General features: G+C 52.1%; 2 protein-coding genes across 2 annotated transcripts; both read left to right on the forward strand.

The window, feature by feature from the left end:
* Positions 1-4: 4 nt before the first annotated feature.
* LOC117643554 (condensin complex subunit 1-like) lies at positions 5-6,949 on the forward strand. Its single transcript, XM_034382499.1, has 26 exons — positions 5-153; positions 343-471; positions 558-692; positions 775-944; positions 1,028-1,170; positions 1,248-1,398; positions 1,501-1,740; positions 1,823-1,984; positions 2,076-2,246; positions 2,318-2,920; positions 3,001-3,254; positions 3,358-3,496; positions 3,577-3,665; positions 3,785-3,943; positions 4,067-4,187; positions 4,262-4,352; positions 4,429-4,504; positions 4,577-4,909; positions 5,000-5,126; positions 5,206-5,333; positions 5,436-5,575; positions 5,670-5,802; positions 5,883-6,147; positions 6,229-6,415; positions 6,505-6,639; positions 6,742-6,949. Exons 2-26 carry the CDS (start codon positions 357-359, stop codon positions 6,783-6,785), a joined length of 4,311 nt encoding a protein of 1,436 aa, XP_034238390.1. The 5' UTR covers positions 5-153; positions 343-356; the 3' UTR covers positions 6,786-6,949.
* A 400-nt stretch (positions 6,950-7,349) lies between these two features.
* LOC117643937 lies at positions 7,350-16,818 on the forward strand. The gene is made up of 7 exons (XM_034383124.1): positions 7,350-7,505; positions 9,726-10,294; positions 11,230-12,369; positions 12,466-12,628; positions 12,774-12,843; positions 13,080-15,211; positions 16,688-16,818. Exons 1-6 carry the CDS (start codon positions 7,500-7,502, stop codon positions 15,200-15,202), a joined length of 4,071 nt encoding a protein of 1,356 aa, XP_034239015.1. The 5' UTR covers positions 7,350-7,499; the 3' UTR covers positions 15,203-15,211; positions 16,688-16,818.
* The last annotated feature ends 1,506 nt before the right edge of the window (positions 16,819-18,324 follow it).

Below are 18,324 nucleotides of genomic sequence, written 5' to 3' on the forward strand. Positions count from 1 at the left end.
GAAAACAGAAACAAGAGTTTGAATCTTTGAAAAACGCGGGAAATGTGTCGTTGGCCTGTCTGCCACTTTGAGGTTCAATCACTCTTCCTCGGACTTCTGCATTCTGCGTCTGCGATCATAAACAAGTCTGTCTACAGTAAAGAATACCTTGGAGTAAGTGTTACGTTTCTCTCAGCGTTGATTTACTTTCCAACCGCGAAGATCGTGGTCATCAAGAATGGAGCAGCTGCAAAAGTTGTTTACACTTTGTCTTACTCTTCAAAGCTTCCAAACTTTTGGGAAACTTAATCTAGTGTACTCATACCAGACAGTGATAAGTCATTCGTTTACTAAAATTTTCAGGTCTATCTGGGATCATGGATTTTGACTTCACCATACCACTAAACCTTGATGATCTTCTCCACAATGAATCACCTTTTTATGTCGTTCGAGAAGTTGCCACACTTCGTGAGCTGAAAACTAAAATTGAAGGTATGTGTAAACTTTAGATAATTTTCTTAAAAAGTGACGGAAATTATTTTTCAATCATTGTATTTTTTGTATTTTCTTACAAACAGAGAGCAGGAGGTCTTTAGCTGAAGATGGATGTTCCTTCATTCTTGAGCACTTTGACACTCTTTTCTCATTTTTGGTTCAAGCAAAGGATTTAGATATTCGAGGGCTGACACCAGTTCTACATCAATCAATTTTAGGTTTGGTTTGAACTGTTTTATTTCTAATAATGTGCCAAGTCTTGCTTTACTAAAATTGTCAATCAACGATTCTGATGTACAGGTATCGAGCAGATGGTGAATTGTTTCCCACATTTGATAGAAGATGATATGCATCCAGATCAGCGGAAAAAATTTCTTAATATAGCAAAAATGATCATTTTCATATTTGGTCATGCATTTAAAATTATAGAAGATAAGAGATTAGGGAAGGATATGCTCTTTGATATTAAGGTATAACTGAATTACTCTCTACAATAAGTCTTATAATATGCGTTGATAAGATATTTTACATTATGTTTTTATTTTCTGTGTAGGGAAGGAAGAAAACGGCAAAGTCGATTGAACAAGACTCCTGGGATGATGACCGAAATCAATCTCTCTATGCGCTATATGGCTTCGTTCAATTGCCAATCCAAAAACTATGGAATCCACCTGTAGTTGAGGAAGATTTTGTAAGGTATGGAGGTCAAGGGGGTCATTGCAGTGTATTGTGTTTCTTAATGCCTTCCCATTTACTGCAATCTTATGTTTCAGCTTGATCTCTAATGCATGCTACAAAATGTTAGAGGATCCTGGAATAAGCGCAGCCAAAATGAGACCAGTGAGGGAGTCCATATTCCAAATTTTGGGTACTTTGGTTTCGAGATTTCAGCATGGCTTGAGCTGTACAGTGAAAATTGTTCAAGTGTGTTTCTTTATGTTTTCTGATGTCACACAATATCTATATATATATGATCAGGGTTTTGAATTATTAGGATGCCTTTTATGAACATTTGTCTTTTTCCAGCTTCTAAAAATTTATGAACACCTTTGCACACCTCTAGCAGAGTGTGTGATAGCATTGGTGCAAGACTATGGATGTCGTGGATTTCTCAAAGAAATTGTCCGAGAAATAAGTGAATCTGATTCCATTTATGAAAGTAATGGATCAAAGGCATATTCAGTGTTTTTAACTGAGATAAGTAAGAATGCATCCAATCTTGTTCTGCCTATCATGAGCCACCTGCTGCCACATCTTGATAGTGATGTATGTGTTTTTCTTTGGTATTTTTGGTTAAGAGTTTAGGGAATAATCGGAATGGTTTGTATATTTTTCTCTGTATTTACAGCCCTATACCATGCGCAATTGTGTTCTTGAAATCATTGGTGAAGTAGTTATTCAAATACTGACCTCAGAAACCATGGATGACACTCTTCGAGATACGAGAAATACTTTTCTTGATCACTTACAAGAGCATTTGCTTGACTCAAATGCATATGTACGTTCCAAAGTAAGTGCCCTCTTTTAATTCCTTGGTCCAGAAAAAGTTGGGAAATATTTTCTGTTTAAGAATTATTTCATTACTTTTCTCCCTCTTGTAGGCATTAAAAGTATGGCAGCGTTTAGCTCAGGAGAAGTCTATTCCCCTGTCTCGTTTTGGTGATCTCTTGAGTGACGTTGTTGAACGAATAGAAGATGTGAGCTGGACTGTTGTAAGGTCTGCTGTGCAACTTGTGAAAGCTATCCTTGAAAGCAATCCTTTCGGAGCTAAGGTGACATACAAGTTTTCAAAGATTTCATTATACCTGGTGATACTTTCTTTAATGTTAACGTTCTGTTCCAGATGGATTTGGAAACATTAAAAGAAAAGTTATTGTTAGAAGAAAAGACATTAGCCAAATTACAAGAAGAATCCTGCAATCTTGAAAATATGACTCGAGCCCAAAGATGGGAAATTATTTTGCCATCTATCACCCTAGCACTGGAGAGCACACTGAAGACTGGTGATATTGATGACAATGATGAACAGGATGAGGCCATAGATGAAGCTGAAATGTTATCCACTTTAAGAGATGTGCGATCATCCATTGACAAGAAGGAGTATGAACAAGCTGTTAGACTAGCGCGTAAAACAGAGAAATTGTTGGCTGGTGCTTGTGATCTTAGAAAGGACAAGCGGCTTGAATGGCAAGTTGATTACTTTGTCCGTATGCTTAAGAAAATTTATGTGGAAATGAGTGAAGAACAAGAAGCCGAAGGTGTTGGTGATGGTGATGATGAAGACAAGGAGAATGTTGAAAATACACAAGGGGATGCCAAGAAAAAATCCAAAAAGGGTAAAAAGCGGCGACTGCAAGACTTGCATCCTGCAGATGATGAGAAAGCTGGAGAATCCGAAGCTGTCAAGGCAGCATCTACTCAAGCAAGAGTTGTTCAATACTTAAAGGTAATATTTGAGTTTGTGTTTTATTTGGTTAGTGGAAAAGGAACTTTGTAGTTATTATTCTTATCATTCACTGTTTTTAGGACTGTATTGTATTTGCCGAGGAAATGGGGAGAGCCATTGATATGATCACTTCTTTACTTCATTGTGGCCAAGCACAAGTTATTCAGGACACTGTTGAGTTTCTAAGTACAGCTTATCACTTTGGCTTTGATCAGTCTGAGAGTGGTATAAAGCAAATGCTGCTACTTGTGTGGAGTGGCGAAGCAAGTGTAAAAGAAGCTGTTGCTACAGCTTACAAGTCTCTGTACCTTGAAACTCATCCAGGAGTTCCCATGTATGTGAATTCTTTCTGTATATCAAATCATTTGTGTTCTTACTTAAAGGTTTTTTTTTTTGTTAAGTATTTTTATATTTTTTTAACTTGTTTCTCAATATAGGGGAAGAGCTCAGTCTGTAGAAATTGTGCGCAATTTATGCAAGCTTTTGAAAACTCTTGGGCAAAATGAAAAGGCTGCTTTAGAGATCCTGGTTATTGAATGGGTTTCATCAGGTGCTCTTGACAAATCTTGCATCCAGGTAACAGATGGTACCTTAAAACAATTGTTGTCTCACAGTAGTTTTATTCAGAGAATGAATGTCAAATTCTTTGTCTCTAGGTCATGTGGGAGAGATTTTCGAGGACTCTCACGGACACAACTGCAGATGAAAGCCAAGGAGCTCTTCAACTTTTAACCATGGTTGCAGCGTAAGTATTTTATTTGATTGGCAGCCTTTTTCATGTACCTAGTAGATGCCAGTCAATCAATAATTTTAATCAACTGTTCAGTATAAATGATGAGACTTAAAGTTGAGATGTTCTTTCAGATCCACCATGCGTACCGTGCAAACAAATATTGATGTCCTGGTCAAAGTTGGTTTTGGAGTGAAAGGTGAAAGACAAAGTGTCATTATTAAAGACACTTGTGCTGCTCTTTTGAAATTAGTGCCCAGTGGGAGGGTGACAACTGATGAGGAACCTTTGAGGTAATAAACAGTTTTGCTTTGGCCTTTTTTTTGTTTTAAAGAAATGTTTATCTTAGATTATACACTTGTTCTTATTGTGTAATTTTAATTTATTGTTGCACCTCTGCCTTGCTTATTATGAAGGTATCCAAGAGATCACTGTATGTTCCAAACACTAAGTGATATTTTAAGAGAAGGCTTTACAGACACTGAGGATCATGAATACCTGTCTATGGCTGAAGCGGCTTTGGATGTGATTTATCAGGTGACTTACGACTGACCATTTAAGTTGGATTGCTTCAGTTGTAAACTTCTCATTTCTGATTGTTTTTTTCTTAGCTTTCAGAGAAACCAGATACAACATGTGGTGAAATCTTGACTGATGTTTTAGACCAAGTGAAGGAAGCTCAAAATTTTGAGCCAAATGAGGGTAAGATTTTCTCTGCTTTTAACGTTCAACTCTGAAATTTGGAAAGCTAAATTTATTTCTTTGGTCTTTCTTTCAGGTGAATCCAAGGAATTACACTGTTCTGCAGAACTTTTGACCAGGCTCATTTTCTTCATCGGCCATACTGCCTATCAGTAATAAAAGTGTTTTTATTTTTTCCAATAAAACATGGCACTTTGTTTCTAATTATCTTAATTCTTTTTCAGGCAATGGGTACATCTAGATAAACACATGTTCCGAGAACTGAAGCGACGCAATCGTTTGCGTGAAAAGTTTGCAGAAGAAACAAAGGATCTTAAGACAAAGGCAGCTGCTACTAAAGAGAAGAGAAAGAAGAAAGGAAGCCAAAGCAAAGACAACCCCAATGAATCAGCCTTGCAAACTTCAGTACTCTCTGCTTCACACATCCTTTTGGAGAAACAAGAAGCTGATGATGAACTGGGAGGTGACATAGGAGCTGATGATGCTGAGGCTGAGTATATAAACACTATTTGTGAATCTGAAATACTCTCTGGCGACAATCTTCTTTCAAAATTGAGGTAACTGATTTGCACTCTTCGTTAAATTAGTGACCTGGAGGTTTGATAATTAAAGGTGGAAGTAATGGAACAATTTTTGTGATTTTTCAGTCCTATTGTTGTCTCTGTCTGTGCCAACCCGCAAAAATTCACCAGCATCCACTTGCAAGCAACAGCCAGCTTGTCCCTCACAAAGTTAATGCTTGTGTCGTCTGATTTTTGTGAGAGGCATCTTCAGGTATGTTCTTGTCAAATTAATTCTTTTTCTAAAAGGATTTGAGATGTTTATTGCTTTTTCCTGTTATTCTTTCTTCTAGTTGGTGTTTACTATGATGGAAAAATCGTCAGTACCTGAGATACGGTCTAATTTGGTGTATGCCATGGGAGACTTAGCAAACAGGTTTCCAAACCTTATTGAACCTTGGACAAAACACTTCTATTCCCGGTACGTTGTCTTCATTGTGGCTGGAAGTGGGAGTGAGAATGCTTGCCTACAAACTGGCTAATTTTATATTTTTTCATTTAACTTATTTTTCTTTGGTTCAAGGCTGGGTGATAACTCATCCAAAGTCCGTCAAGATACAATTTTGGTGCTGAAACATTTGATCACAAATGAAATGGTAAAAGTGAGAGGCCAAATTTCTGATTTAGCCCTTTGTATTGTTGATCCTGAAGCCCAAATTTCTGGTAAGTATTGTATTTAATCAATAATAATTATAATCTCTCTTGCTAGACCTTTCAGGACAGTCTGATTATTTTGTAAAATTTCTTTTCCACATAGGCATGGCAAGTATGCTTTTTGAAGAACTTTCAAAAAAAGGCAATACATTGTACAATGTTATGCCAGACATTATTTCAAGATTGTCCAATCCAAGCTCTAACGTGGAGGAAGAAAAGTTTCAGACTATTATGAAGTAAGTTAAATCATATCTGCAGTAACTGACCCCTAATATTTTAAATATTCTTACTTTAATAAGATAATTTTGCCTTTTAGGTTTTTAATGCAACTTATTCAGAAGGATCGCCAAATGGAGTCCCTGATAGATAAACTGTGTCAGAGATTCCGAGCTTCATCTCATGAAAGACAGTGGTCTGACCTAGCGTATTGTTTAGGATTAATGCAGTACTCAGATAGGTCTTTACGTCGTCTTCTAGAAAACTTACCGTGCTATGCTGAAAAGCTCACTGTTCCAAGTATTTATGACACATTTTGTGACATTCTACATCAAGCTGGAAAAACACAAAAACCTGAACGTTTAGTAAGTAGGACAGGACATTGAATATCAAAGTGTATCCAAACTGAAAAGTCAATTTTATTTTGCCATTTTGTTTTTTTCTAGCAAATTGTTGAAGAACTAACTTCAAAAATAAATGAGTGCTTACAAAAAGGTCTCCCAGAGGGTGGAAGTACAAAGTGTGATTCTGCTACTGCTGAAAGCCAAGATTCTGATGATGAGGGAAGGAAACCTTCCCTATCATCACGCACACCTGGTAGACGACTCAAAATAGAACCTCGTACTCCTGGAGGTGAATGTCACTCTGAGGGTTTCTTTTGCAATGGTGTAAATGAAATTCTGAATAATGAGTATTTTTGTGTCCATGTTTTTATTCTTCAGGTCGAGGAAGAGGAAGAGGGAGAGGGAGAGGATCAAACAGAGGTCAAGGCAGGAATGTTAGGAGGCGAAATACAATGGCTGCTATTTCATCTGAAGAAGAATCGTCTTCTTCATCTGAAAGTGATGATGATGATGGTAAGACACATGCTGTACTTGCAATTTGGCACTTTTGATAGTGATTGACTTCATTGTTTTTGCATGTCAACATCGTTAACAATATTTAATCTTATCTTTCAGTTTTTGTGAAGAAGTCTAATGCCAGAAGAAGAGGCAGACGTTAAAATTGAAGGTCAATTTAAAAATTAATCATTACCTGAATTGCATGTTTTTATAATACAACATAAATAATCTTTGTTTCATTATTTTACTTCTATCAAATGCATGTGTAAATATCATGATTTTTTAATAAATGAATATTTTGAATTAAATCTATTGTAAAAGAAAACAGTATGTGTTGGCTTGATTCATGCACCATATCCATATCACCTTATTTAGGCTGAGGACTTCCCTCGAATGGAAAGTCATTGGGGTTTGCCAGTAGGGAATCAACAAGGGGAGCAGCAAGAGAAACAACTCAAAATGGAACGCCACTCATGGACGTTCGTTGGAATGTAACCAAATTTTGTGAACCTGTACAGGATAATGGTGTGGTACCAAAATGGGAGAGACTGGGGAGAGGCACTCCGGCCGGCGTGGGGACCGATCCGCGATGATCCAGCGAGCCCCGCCCCGCCCCGCCCCACCGTGCCCTGGCGGGCCCTGGCCCCGCGGACGGGCACGGGGCAGGTCCTGGCGGGGCCGGGCGGGGCGCGGTGGGGCCTGGCCAGGCCTGGCAGATCGTTTCGTCTGCACGCGCGGCCCCGCGGCTGGCGGCGACGCATCACTCAGTCAGCGAGCAGGGCGAGAGTGGACCGCAGCGGAACAAGCCGAAGGAAACCCAAGGCAGCCAAACGCTGCATGCACATCGCCACACCGCGAAGCACAGCGACGCCACCATGCAGGTGAGTTCAACCTGGAGGACAGTGGTGGCTTCGAGTACCGTCGGTGCAGCAGACTGATTCCACACAGTGCTTTCGGCGCTCTGTCTCTCTCGCACCTTTACACATGCAGTGAAGGCGAGATAGACAGAGCGACGAAAGCACTGGGATTCGGTCAGCATTCGGTGAGGCAGGGTGACAAGTTGCTGGAGGGCGCAAAGGGAAGTCTGCAGGAGGGTAGATCACAAGAATGAGGGCAAGCAAGGGAATTGGTCCAGTCGAAGGGTAGCTCATTGTGAGCGTGCGAATTCTCAGGCTTTCGATCCCACGCCCAGCAAAACATTATGGGTATCCTGGTGAAACATAAGCAACGCGACAATTTTTTGTATTCATTAGACAAAGTGTCATATATTTTTGGAGTAGAAAAATTTAAAAAAACTCCTCGGGGGCAAAACTTTTTTTTTCACGTTGGAATGAACTCTCTCCAGCCGCGGTTCCTGGAACAACGAGGTACAGTAGATGATGTCCGAGGTGAACGTCCCGCGTCGACATCGCCGACAGCCCGTGTCGCGAGACGTCCCCCCGCCCCTTTTCTTTCGATGCAAAATTGCAGTTGATTGCTTTGCTTCTCTCCCTTCTGGTAATCACACCATCGATTCCATTGTCTGCCATTTCGGAGGTCCGACCCCACTTTTGTTTTTTTGTTATTTTCAAATCGGACTCAGATTTTTTTTGGACTAGTTTATTTTTCCTGCGTTAAGAGTGAAAATGACACAGCCCGTCCGAACACCTGTGCCCCACTTTTCCCTCGTTTTGGAAAAAGCCTACGACGGGGCGGGGCAGGGCGGGGCGGGAGGACGTCGAAGTGGCCCTGCACCTTGCAGGAGGCCCCGGCCTTGGCCTTCACTTCGCCTTGCCACGCCACGCCGGGCAGGACAGGTCGCGGCGAGGCACGGCGTGTCCGCTGCCCGCGCGTTGCGGCTGACGCAGAGCGCAGACATAGGCCCCGTATAACGGCGCTGAACGGGGCGGGGCCGGGCGGGGCGGGGCGGGGCAGCCTGAGGGCCGCTGGAGGTTCGGCTCGACTCTGGCCGGCCGCGCTCCGCTCGTACCTGCCCGGCCCGTTACGGACGTCGGACGTCGGGGAGGCGCCGAGCGCGTGAAGAGCGTCGCGTCGCGGGGTCCACGGCGTCACCCCGCCGCCGCGCCCCGCGCCGCCCGGCTGTCTGAATTATATGCGCGCCGGAGATGTCGCCCTCTGCCATGCCAACGGCCGAACGGGTGACATCGCGGAGGAAGAAGTGGGTCTGGCGGAGGCAGAGAGATAGAGCGAGAAAAAGAAAAGGCGGCAAGGGAAAGTGGCGAGCCGGGACGTCGATCACAAACTACTTTTAATCGTCCTGCGAGCTTCCTGCCAGAGGACATGGAAGAAGGACGAGACGGGCCTCGCTTTCGCCGCGCCACTGTATTTGCAGGTGGTGACGGGGATTCCCTCCCCTCCGCATCGTGCGTGGGCAGGGCTTGTCCCAAACAGCGCCTGTCTCCCTCGCACCCCCACGGGGCGCCCCACGAGTGCGAGAGAGACAACGCAGTGATGGAATCACTGTTCGGGATCAGCCTGCAGGGCACGCGGGAGCTGGTTAAGCAGATGCGAGCAGATGCGTATCTCAGTGGTGAGCCAAGCAAAGAATTCGCGATCGCGGGGCGCGGCCGCGGCTACGGGACTCCTTTGTGAGCAAGGCGCGCCCCGCGCCCCGCGCCCCGCCCACGCGGCCCGGGTACTGACACGGAGACGCGGACGATCGGCAAGGCGGCAAGGCAGTCGCCCACCAGAGCAGCCTCGGCGACATGGCTTCTGCGGGAAGATTCCGAACGGTCCTTCGCACTCATAAGGAGGTCCCGAAGTGGTGCGAGAGAGACAGAGCGACGAAAGCGCTGTTCGGGATGGGTCCACTGGAAGCTGCCCGTCCGCCCGGTCCAGCCTCCAGCTGATGCTGCGGGTCAATAACTTTTACCGCCTCCTCGCCGGCCGAGCCGCCGTGCCGCCCGGCCGAAGATGAGGCGGTTTGGGGCGTAATTTCGGTGCAATTAGAGGCAAGAAAGTGTCCCGCATGCACGCAGACCGCGCAGCACGAACCCCTCCCCTCCGCGCCAAGTGTCGGTCCATTACACTTCTTTATGGCCCGGCAGCACCAGGCAACCCGCCAAACCGCTCATTAGTTTTGTGTGTTTTTCCTTTTCCAGACCTGGTCTTGGGTGCTGGCCGTGTGCCTGGCCGCGGCCGTGACGGCGAGGCCCGAAGGGAGGCCGCCGACGGTGGAGGCCGTGCGCGTCGTAGAGAGCAGCGCGCCCAACGCCATCAACCTGGCCGTTGAACACCCCAAAGCAGAGGTGCCAGCCTTCAAGCCTCTGCCTGTCGATGAGGTCAAGGAACAGGCCGCGAAGCCTCTGGACGAGGTCAAGAAGGACGAGGCCAAGGACATCGTCAAGGAGCAGCCGCTGAAAGAGACCCAGGGCGAAGAGGACGCTATGAAGCTCCCCGTGCCCATCGAACCGGACTTCGGCTCGCCCGACGACCCCAAGGTGTTCCCAGAGGGCGCACTGCGGTCGCCCAACGCCGAGCCCGCCGTCGACGCCAGCCGCGTCATCGGAGAGAAGCCGGCGTTGGCTCTGATCCCGGTGGCGGTCCCGGAGGCCGCAGCGCCCGTCCAGACCGAGAAGCAGGACAAGGAGGACGAGAAGAAGACCGACAGGGTGGCCAGGGCCTACCTCCCCGCCGAGGCCAGGGGCAGCGACGACAGCGACGGCCTGGAGTAAGTACATACACGTTCCCGTCCACGCCGAGGCCGGGCGGAGCGCCTGCGAACCTTGGGTAGGCAACCCGGCCGACTTCGGTGCTCGACGGGACTGCCAGGGCAGGGCATGGCAGGGGCTCAGAGTGGAGTCAGAGGACTGGGGTTTAGATACTGACACCGAGGTGAATTTTCTTCTCCTGTTCTTTTGACTCCAGCGCTGCCCCTCCTGTCTATAGTGCCTTCCCCTCTTACCTGTCACCTTGCTGCCTATAATGATATAACAAACATTAGCTTTTGCGCGACTCACGCTGAGCAACCGCGACTGTGCGACAAGACTGCAGTATGACGGTGCAAACTGACACCCTACAGAGTAGGGTTGAGCACGCCAACTATTTACAAACGAACTCGATTCCTACTTTGCAACGACGCCTACTCAACGACAAAACTCCGTCCTCCTGGAAGCCTTATCCTCGATGTCCTAAACCACAACAAAACACTGCCACGCGCAGAAGGGAGGCGATGGTGATTTTGGGCCGCGCTGCCCTCAGGCTGCAGTGCAGGCTGCCGGCTGCCCCCAGACGCCTCCCGACCGTATCCAAGAAGATTAGCGACAGAACGCCAGGTAAGTCGACAACCCGTGATAAACTGTAATAAGTAATCCACTAATCGCACGCCGCGCTGCCGTCGGCCAAACCGCCGTCGGCCAAACCACCGCCACCCCAGCGAGCGATCTTTGTGATTGGATCCCACTGGCCGGGCTGGCCGGACTGGCTGCCGTAACTAACAGGGAGACAGGTGCTTTGGCGGCGGTGGCGTTGCAGCAGGGAATAAAATGCTCATCCTTATTTTTGACGCAAGACTCTTTTTCCTCCATTCCGTTCTGATTTATCGCACTCCCTCGCGGTGCTTGCCCGCCTCCCTGGCCGCGCTAACGAAGTGCTTGTCTCTTGCAGACGACGGCCGACGCCGCGGCAGCTCACAGACATCCACCACCTGTTCCTCTCGCACCCCGACCACGCCGCCAGGCTGTCGGCCAGGCTCTCGGTGCCGAAGAGGGAGATGGTTGGCGAGGGACGCTCCGGCGTGGCCGCTCGGCCCGGCGCCGCCAGGACCGCGAGAAAGGCCCGGCTCGGGTGGGCGACGTCGGGGGTGGACAACAACGACCTGGAGCTAGAGGGGGACCGCGACGAGCCAAGCGTGGACTTCGGCGACGACAGCCAGCCCACGCGCTTCTCGTTGATGCGAGACGAGGACGCCGTCGAAGCTGACGGACTTCTCAGGGCGAGCGACGGATACGCCGCACAGCCGGTGCGGGGAGCAGGGCCGCAGGTCACCGTCACCACCTTCATCCCGACCATCACCGCCATCTCGACCACGTCCGCGGACGTCGACGCACGGCGCCCAGCGTCGTCCCGGATCACCTGGCCGCTGGCCAGCTACTTCCCCGTCGTGATCCAGGACCCGCTGCTCGGCCTGTACCACTCCTGGGCCTCGGGCGGCGGCCTGGCCAGCATCCCGGGCAACATCTTCGAGTACGGCCCGGCCGCCGACGTCTGCAGCGGCTCCCGCGCGAAGCGGATCCGCCGCGACAAGGACCCCAACGGAGAGCACGCCGTCGTGGTCGAGGAAGAGGAACAAGGGCACGAGGACGACCTCCAAGGCAGCGGCGACGGCGCCTCCAGCAGGGTGGAGCCCATCGTAGAGGAAGGCAGCGGGGAGGACGCCGTGACGGTGGAGAACGGCGACGACAGCCTGCCGACGGAGCCGTACCAGGAAGACGATAATGACTCCGACAAATCGCCGCAGGACGTCCTGGAGAAGAAGCTGCGCAAGAACAAGAACAAGGTGGACAAGCGCGTGCACAAGGTGGTGGCGCAGGTGAACGGCCTGGCCAAGCGCGTGCAGGCGCGCGTCGCGGACGTGCTGACCACCAGCGGCGCGCTCGGCGACTCCACCGACGCCGGCAGGGACGACGCGGTGCCCGTGCTGACGCGCGTGGTGGTGCGGCGCGGCGGCGTGGCGGTGGCGGGCCCGGGTGGCATCGCCACGGCGGCATTCGGCGGCACGGCCATCGTGGGGCCGGGCGGCATCGCGTACACGGCGCCGGACAGCACGGCGGTGGCGGGGCCCGGGGCGCGCGTCGTGGCCGTGCCGTCCGAGCGGCTGCTGGACATGTTCCGCGCCTTCAGGGAGGCCAGCGAGCGCGGCGTCGCGGCCTACCGCCCCGCCTGGCTCGGCTCCATACCCGACGACGGCAAGCTGGTGGCCGTGGGGCCCATCGTGTACCGCAACCCCCCGGAGGAGCGCGAGGGCCACCTCAGGCCCGCGCACTGGGTCTTCGGCAACACCAGGGTGCTGGGCCTGCGGCGGTAGCCGGTGGCCGCCAGGACCTCGCGCTTAATTATAGTTCGTCTTAAACTCTTAGCTGAATAGATTGTACTCTTTTGTAATTTGATACGCTTAGTGATTTTTGTTTAATTTGATGTGATATTATTAGTCATTAACTGTGCCAGTTTCATGTATAAGAACTGTATTTAATCAAATAAATAGCAAAATATCAAACCAAGGTTAGGTTAAATTAGCTTCCCGACTGTTAAACTACGCGCTTACATCATGTTTGACGAGGGACTCCATCTACGCCACTGTGTACCAATCACCAACCGTGACCTGACGGAGCCGAAACAAGAGACCCACGGATGACCACTGCGACCACGACGACCAACTGCAACTGGACCAAACTCAGAAGACTAGCGAGAGGACGAACTAGACCGAGACCGTTGTTGACGCATCCGCTGATGGCGTTGGTCGCCCTGTGCTGTCCTCAGGCTCGCCTCAGCGCCAGCGCGCACTGCGTGGACCCCAGCCACCGACCCGGAGAGCCTTGGACGCGTCTTCGCCGCCTTGGCCCCCAGAGCCCCTCTCCGGAACGAGGCCTACGCCGGCGGCTTGTCGAGCGGCCTTACCAGTGGCGTCGCGAGTCGCCTCCGCGGCGGCTTCGCAGGCGGCTACACGGGCGGCTACTCCAGCGGCCACTCCGGCGGCGTCTCTGGTGGCTTTTCGGGGCTGTTCGGCGACCAGTACCACGGCGGTGGCTCGTTCGCCGGCGCGGCGGCCGGCTCGACTGCGGGTGGGGCGTGGTCGTGGACGCGGTCCCCCGGCGCCAACCTCGGCGATGACTACCAGCTGTTCTCGGAGCGCGAGCTCCCCGACGAGGACGGCTACTACCACCCCTTCGCCCACCTGGGCCGAGTGGAGCTGCCCGCACAGCGAAGGACCGCGCTGCTGCAGCAGCCCCAGTGGCACGGCCAGCAGAGCCTGCAGCAGCCCTTCTGGCATCATCAGCAGCAGCAACAGCCTCTGTGGCAGCCGCAACAAGACGCCTTCTGGGGCGGCCAGGCCGGCCAGGGCCAGCAGCTGTACCTGGACGGCTACGGCTTCGACTTCCCGCCGAGGCAGACGTTCAACACATTCAAGTCCGGCGCACAAAACCCGACGGCAGGCGCTTACGGGCTGCTGGACGACTACGACGAGAGCGTGCCCCCCTACAAGAGCATCCTCGCCACCCTGGAGGGCGACCAGTTCGACGCGGCGCTGTCGTACGGCGCGGTGCCCGACCCCCAGCACGAGCCGAGGCCCTACGGCTTCGGCGGCGACCTGCCTTCCCTGCCGTCCGTGCCGCTAGCGTCCTACCCCGCCATGCCGGCCGCGGACTCGTTCCTCTCGTCGCCCTTCGGCACCTTCGAGTCGCCCTCAGTCGCCTCAGTCCCGGCCCCGGCCGAGTCAAGCGCACCAAGCGCGTCCGCAGCGCCAAGCACAACGGGTGGCAAGACAGGCGCTGCAGAGCCCACCGGGGAGGTGCGGTCTGAGGCCGTGCCTGCCTCCTTGCCTCCGTCCCAGCCTGCCGAAGAGGACGTCGCCGTTGTACCTACGCTGCCGACCGACCAGCTCACATCCTCCCTCGTAATCTCGGACTCGGTGGTGCCGTCGTTCGAGGAGATCCAGGGGCTGGCCAGTGCCGAGGCCACGGATGGCGGGGCGGAAGAGAAGCCCCTTGGCGAGGACCCCACGGAGGACCACGACGTGCCCGACGAGGAGAACCTGAGCGACAGCATCCCCGACATCTACGTGTCGGAGCCCTCCGAGGACGTGCTGGAGGACGCGACGGAGACGGCCGTGCCGCAGGGGGAGGTGACCATCACGCCGAACAGCGGTGCCGGCGAGGAGGAGGTGGTTTCGGACAAAGCCACGAAGCTCGTCATCAAGCCAGTGGCCAAGACAGAGGCCGGGGAGGACGGCATCGCCATCTCCATGCCCGTGTCCAAGGCCGTCATCAGGGGCGACCACCCCGTCATCGTGGACTACGACCCGGAGGTCTCGGCTGTGGCCGGTGCCAACGGCATGGCGCACGCCCTGGGGGAGCTCATCCTCACCTACGTCAACGTCTCCAACGTGCCCTCCACGCCCCTGCCGCAGCCCACGACCACCACGACCGCAACCAGCACCACGGCCTCGCCCTCAACCCCACCCACAGTTGCGTCGAGGACTTCGCCCGCCCCCTCGGAACCAAGCACTGCTGAGTCGACGGCCTCCCCGACCACGACCTTGACCCCGACCCCGACCACGACCACGACGCCGACGCCAACCACGACATCGTCAACCACACCGACACCAACTACGACGCCGTCAACAGAAGCTCCCACCACGCTGCCATCAGAAGCCTCTTCGACGCCGTCCACGGCCTCCCCCGTGGTCTCGACTCAAGCGCCGCTGGCTAAGCCGACCCTGAAGCCAACCTCAAGGCCGTCAGCGTCGCGGAGAAGGCCTGCATCGTCAGCCACGAAGACGGTGACGTCCGCGCCCGCGAAAAAGCCAGTGGCGGCGCCAGCGTCGCCGAGCCCCAAAAAGGAAGCCCCAAAGAAGGAATGAAATTTAAAGGTGCTTAGCGGAGACGGGCTGTCAGAGAATCCGTCACGGATGAGATTCTCTGCTTACCGCGGACGCCGCGAGATCCTTTTCCTCCTCGTCCTTTTTCAGACCTACCCGAATTCGTCTCCCGGTGACAGACAATCGCTGCTACTCCGCCTTTTCATCTTAGTTTATTTTTACTCGAAAGTTTGTGCTTTTACACGATTCGTGTGGCTAGTTAGAAAAGACACATAGCTGGGTCCTATTCAAAAGACCTTATCTAACCCTTTCCGTGATGGCGACTCGTCTGAGTGTCTTCCACGCGGCTGCACTTAGACCAGCGGTTCCCAACCTTTTTCGGTTCGCGACCCCAAATTTGTAACAAAAAATTTCCGCGACCCCCAGGAAAAATTTCGCGACCCCACGCGACCCCTCCTTTAGCATGCCTTTGATACAAAGTGCGATAATCCACCTTAGTTTGGGAGCAGTATTGCCGCAAAGTTGGCCGAAACGGTCAGCAGTGTCTTTGAAAAATCGTGTTTTGGGCCGATTTTAAGCAGCCACTGCGTCTGATCCGAGGCGGGCATTTTGCTCCCTCAACGGGCAGTTGGTCTTTGGACCTTCCTTTAGCATGCCTTTGTTACGGAGTGCAATTATCAGTCTTAGTTTGGGAGCAGTATTGTCTCAAAGTTGGCCGAAACGCTCAGAAATGTCTATGAAAAATCGTGTTTTGGGCCGATTTTAAGCAGCCACTGCGTCTGATCCGAGGCGGGCATTTTGCTCCCTCAACGGGCAATTGGTCTTTGGACCTTCCTTTAGCATGCCTTTGTTACGGAGTGCGATTATCTGCCTTAGTTTGGGAGCAGTATTGCCACAAAGTTGATCAAAACGGTCAAAAATGTCTTTGAAAAATCGTGTTTTGGGCCGACTTTAAGCAGCCACTGCGTCTGATCCGAGGCGGTATTTTGTCCTCCTTCAACGGGCATTTGGTCTTTGGACCTTCCTTTAGAATGTCTTTGTTACGGAGCGCGATTATCGGCCTTAGTTTGGGAGCAGTATTGTCTCAAAGTGGATCAAAATGGCATTCAAAGGCATTTTTTACTGTTTTCATCAACTTTGAGACAATACTGCTCCCAAACTAAGGCCGATAATCGCGCTCCGTAACAAAGGCATTCTAAAGGAAGGTCCAAAGACCAAATGCCCGCTGAGGGAGGACGACATACCGCCTCGGATCAGACGCCGTTGCTGCTTAAAGTCGGCCTAAAACACGAGTTTTCAAAGGCATTTTCGACCGTTTTGAACAATTCCGCCAGCCGGGAAACAGCCGCGACCCCAGGCGACCCCAACCACCTCGCCGCGACCCCTCAAAATTTTTTCGCGACCCCCTTTGGGGTCGCGACCCCAAGGTTGGGAACCGCTGACTTAGACTGACGTTTTAGGTATAGGGCCAGAGCGACGTGTTATCGATCCCTGCGCGCCACTCCAACGCTCGCCTCTCTGTTGCAGACTGAACCTGCACCCGGACACCGTGCTCGTGCCCTACTACGGCGGCGCCAAGGGCCAGTACCTGATCGTCGCCAAGCCCGTGCGCGTCGGGGACATCAAGAAGACCATGAAGAAGCCCGCGCGCCCCGGCCACAAGGAGGAGGGTGAAGAGGAGGAGGAGGAGGAGAACGTGGGCGAGGAGACCAACGAGGAGAAGCCCACGAAGCCGCCCGGGTCCGACAACGACACGGTGACCATCGCGCAGCCGCCTCCCAGCGCGTCCATGGCGGAGGCCAAGCCCGTGGGCATCGCCATCGCGGGCGAGGGTGGCGTGGCGTCGGCGCGGCCGCAGGGCACCGCCATCGTGGGGCCCGGCGGGCTGGCCGTCAGCCGCCCCGTGGGCACCGCCATCGCCGGCATCCAGGGCGCCGAGCTGCTCATCACCGGCGGGGCGCAGCCGCAGTTCGGCCCCGGCGCCTTCGTCTACCCCCTGGGGCCGGTCGTCGCCTCGCCGCTGGGGGTGCCCCTCCCCTACAACCCCAACCTCTACAACCCGAACCTTTACGCCGCCAATCCGTACAACCCCAACCTCTACGCCGCCAACCCCGCGCCGCAGCCCCTCGGCCAGCCCGGCCACTCCCAGTGGGTCGTGTACCCACCGCCGCCACCGTACCAGTACGTCTAGAGTGGATCCCAGTGCCAGCTAACTGTGGCCGCTTAAAGGCGGCGGAGCGAAACTTGTAAATTATTTCAAAATTGTGCGGCTAGATTGAGTGATTGGGCGGCCAAACCTGAAGCAAAAAGACCTGCCTTGTGGGCGTGCTGGGCGCCGAGGTCCGATCACAGCGGTCACTGGCTCCGGGGAACCCGTTTGGTCGACGCCGGCGGGGCGGGGCGAGGCGGGGCAGCCTCACGCGATCATCTCCGTCGGGGGCAAAAGCAGCAAAAGCACACCCCCCTCGCCCCCGCGGCCTCAGGGGCAAAACAGGGCTGGCCATATAAGTGCGTGTGGGCTGCGTGCGGGCGGAGCGAGACGCGTTCTCGGAAATTCTTATTTATGGTTTAGTTTTTTTTTTTGCAAGAGTGCAGGAGGCCGTGATGGCAATATTGTGATAAGACTTCTATTTATTTAAAAAAAAAATGTAATGAAAAAAGACGATCTGCTGTGATTTGTGTGGCAAAGCGTGGCGCAGATAGGTGTTTGCGTTTTTGTCATAAATGCAATTCGTGTGACAATAAATTTGTGATTTTGCAGTATCTTTCTGAGCTTTATTTCATGATACAACCCGAATAAAAAACGGACAAAGTTATGGAGAAGTGCCAAGACTTTTGCCCTACTCCTGCATTGAAGTCTCCAAGTATGCCACTCCTCGTTGACCAGTCCAACCAGAAAACTCCATATGCACCTTAAGAGGTACACGTGCGATCCCGTTTGCTAGCCATATGGCTTTCTCTGGCCTTGAAAAAAAAAAAAACGTCACCGTTAATGTCGTTTGGAAACCTGTCCGGTTCGATGAACTCCGCCAATTTGAAATTGGCCACAACTACCTCTCCTCCTCCACGGGGTTGCCGCCGCAGCGAGGCAGGGCGGGGCGGGGGGAGGTGGCGGGGGTCCTCCGGCCCCTCCCTGTCCGGCCGCGGCGGGGCGGGGCGGGGCG

The sequence above is a fragment of the Thrips palmi genome, unplaced genomic scaffold (assembly GCF_012932325.1).
Source record: "Thrips palmi isolate BJ-2018 unplaced genomic scaffold, TpBJ-2018v1 HiC_scaffold_17, whole genome shotgun sequence".
Classification (NCBI taxonomy): domain Eukaryota; kingdom Metazoa; phylum Arthropoda; class Insecta; order Thysanoptera; family Thripidae; genus Thrips; species Thrips palmi.

Coding starts and splice junctions, on each gene's coding strand:
- LOC117643554 (XM_034382499.1), top strand. CDS start 357: ATGGATTTTGACTTCACCATACCACTAAACCTTGATGATCTTCTCCAC. Junction 3,944..4,066: donor ACTGATGAGGAACCTTTGAG/GTAATAAACAGT, acceptor CTTATTATGAAG/GTATCCAAGAGATCACTGTA. Junction 6,148..6,228: donor CACAAAAACCTGAACGTTTA/GTAAGTAGGACA, acceptor GTTTTTTTCTAG/CAAATTGTTGAAGAACTAAC.
- LOC117643937 (XM_034383124.1), top strand. Junction 12,370..12,465: donor GTGGGGCCGGGCGGCATCGC/GTACACGGCGCC, acceptor CCGCGCCTTCAG/GGAGGCCAGCGAGCGCGGCG. Junction 12,629..12,773: donor GGGTCTTCGGCAACACCAGG/GTGCTGGGCCTG, acceptor TGATATTATTAG/TCATTAACTGTGCCAGTTTC.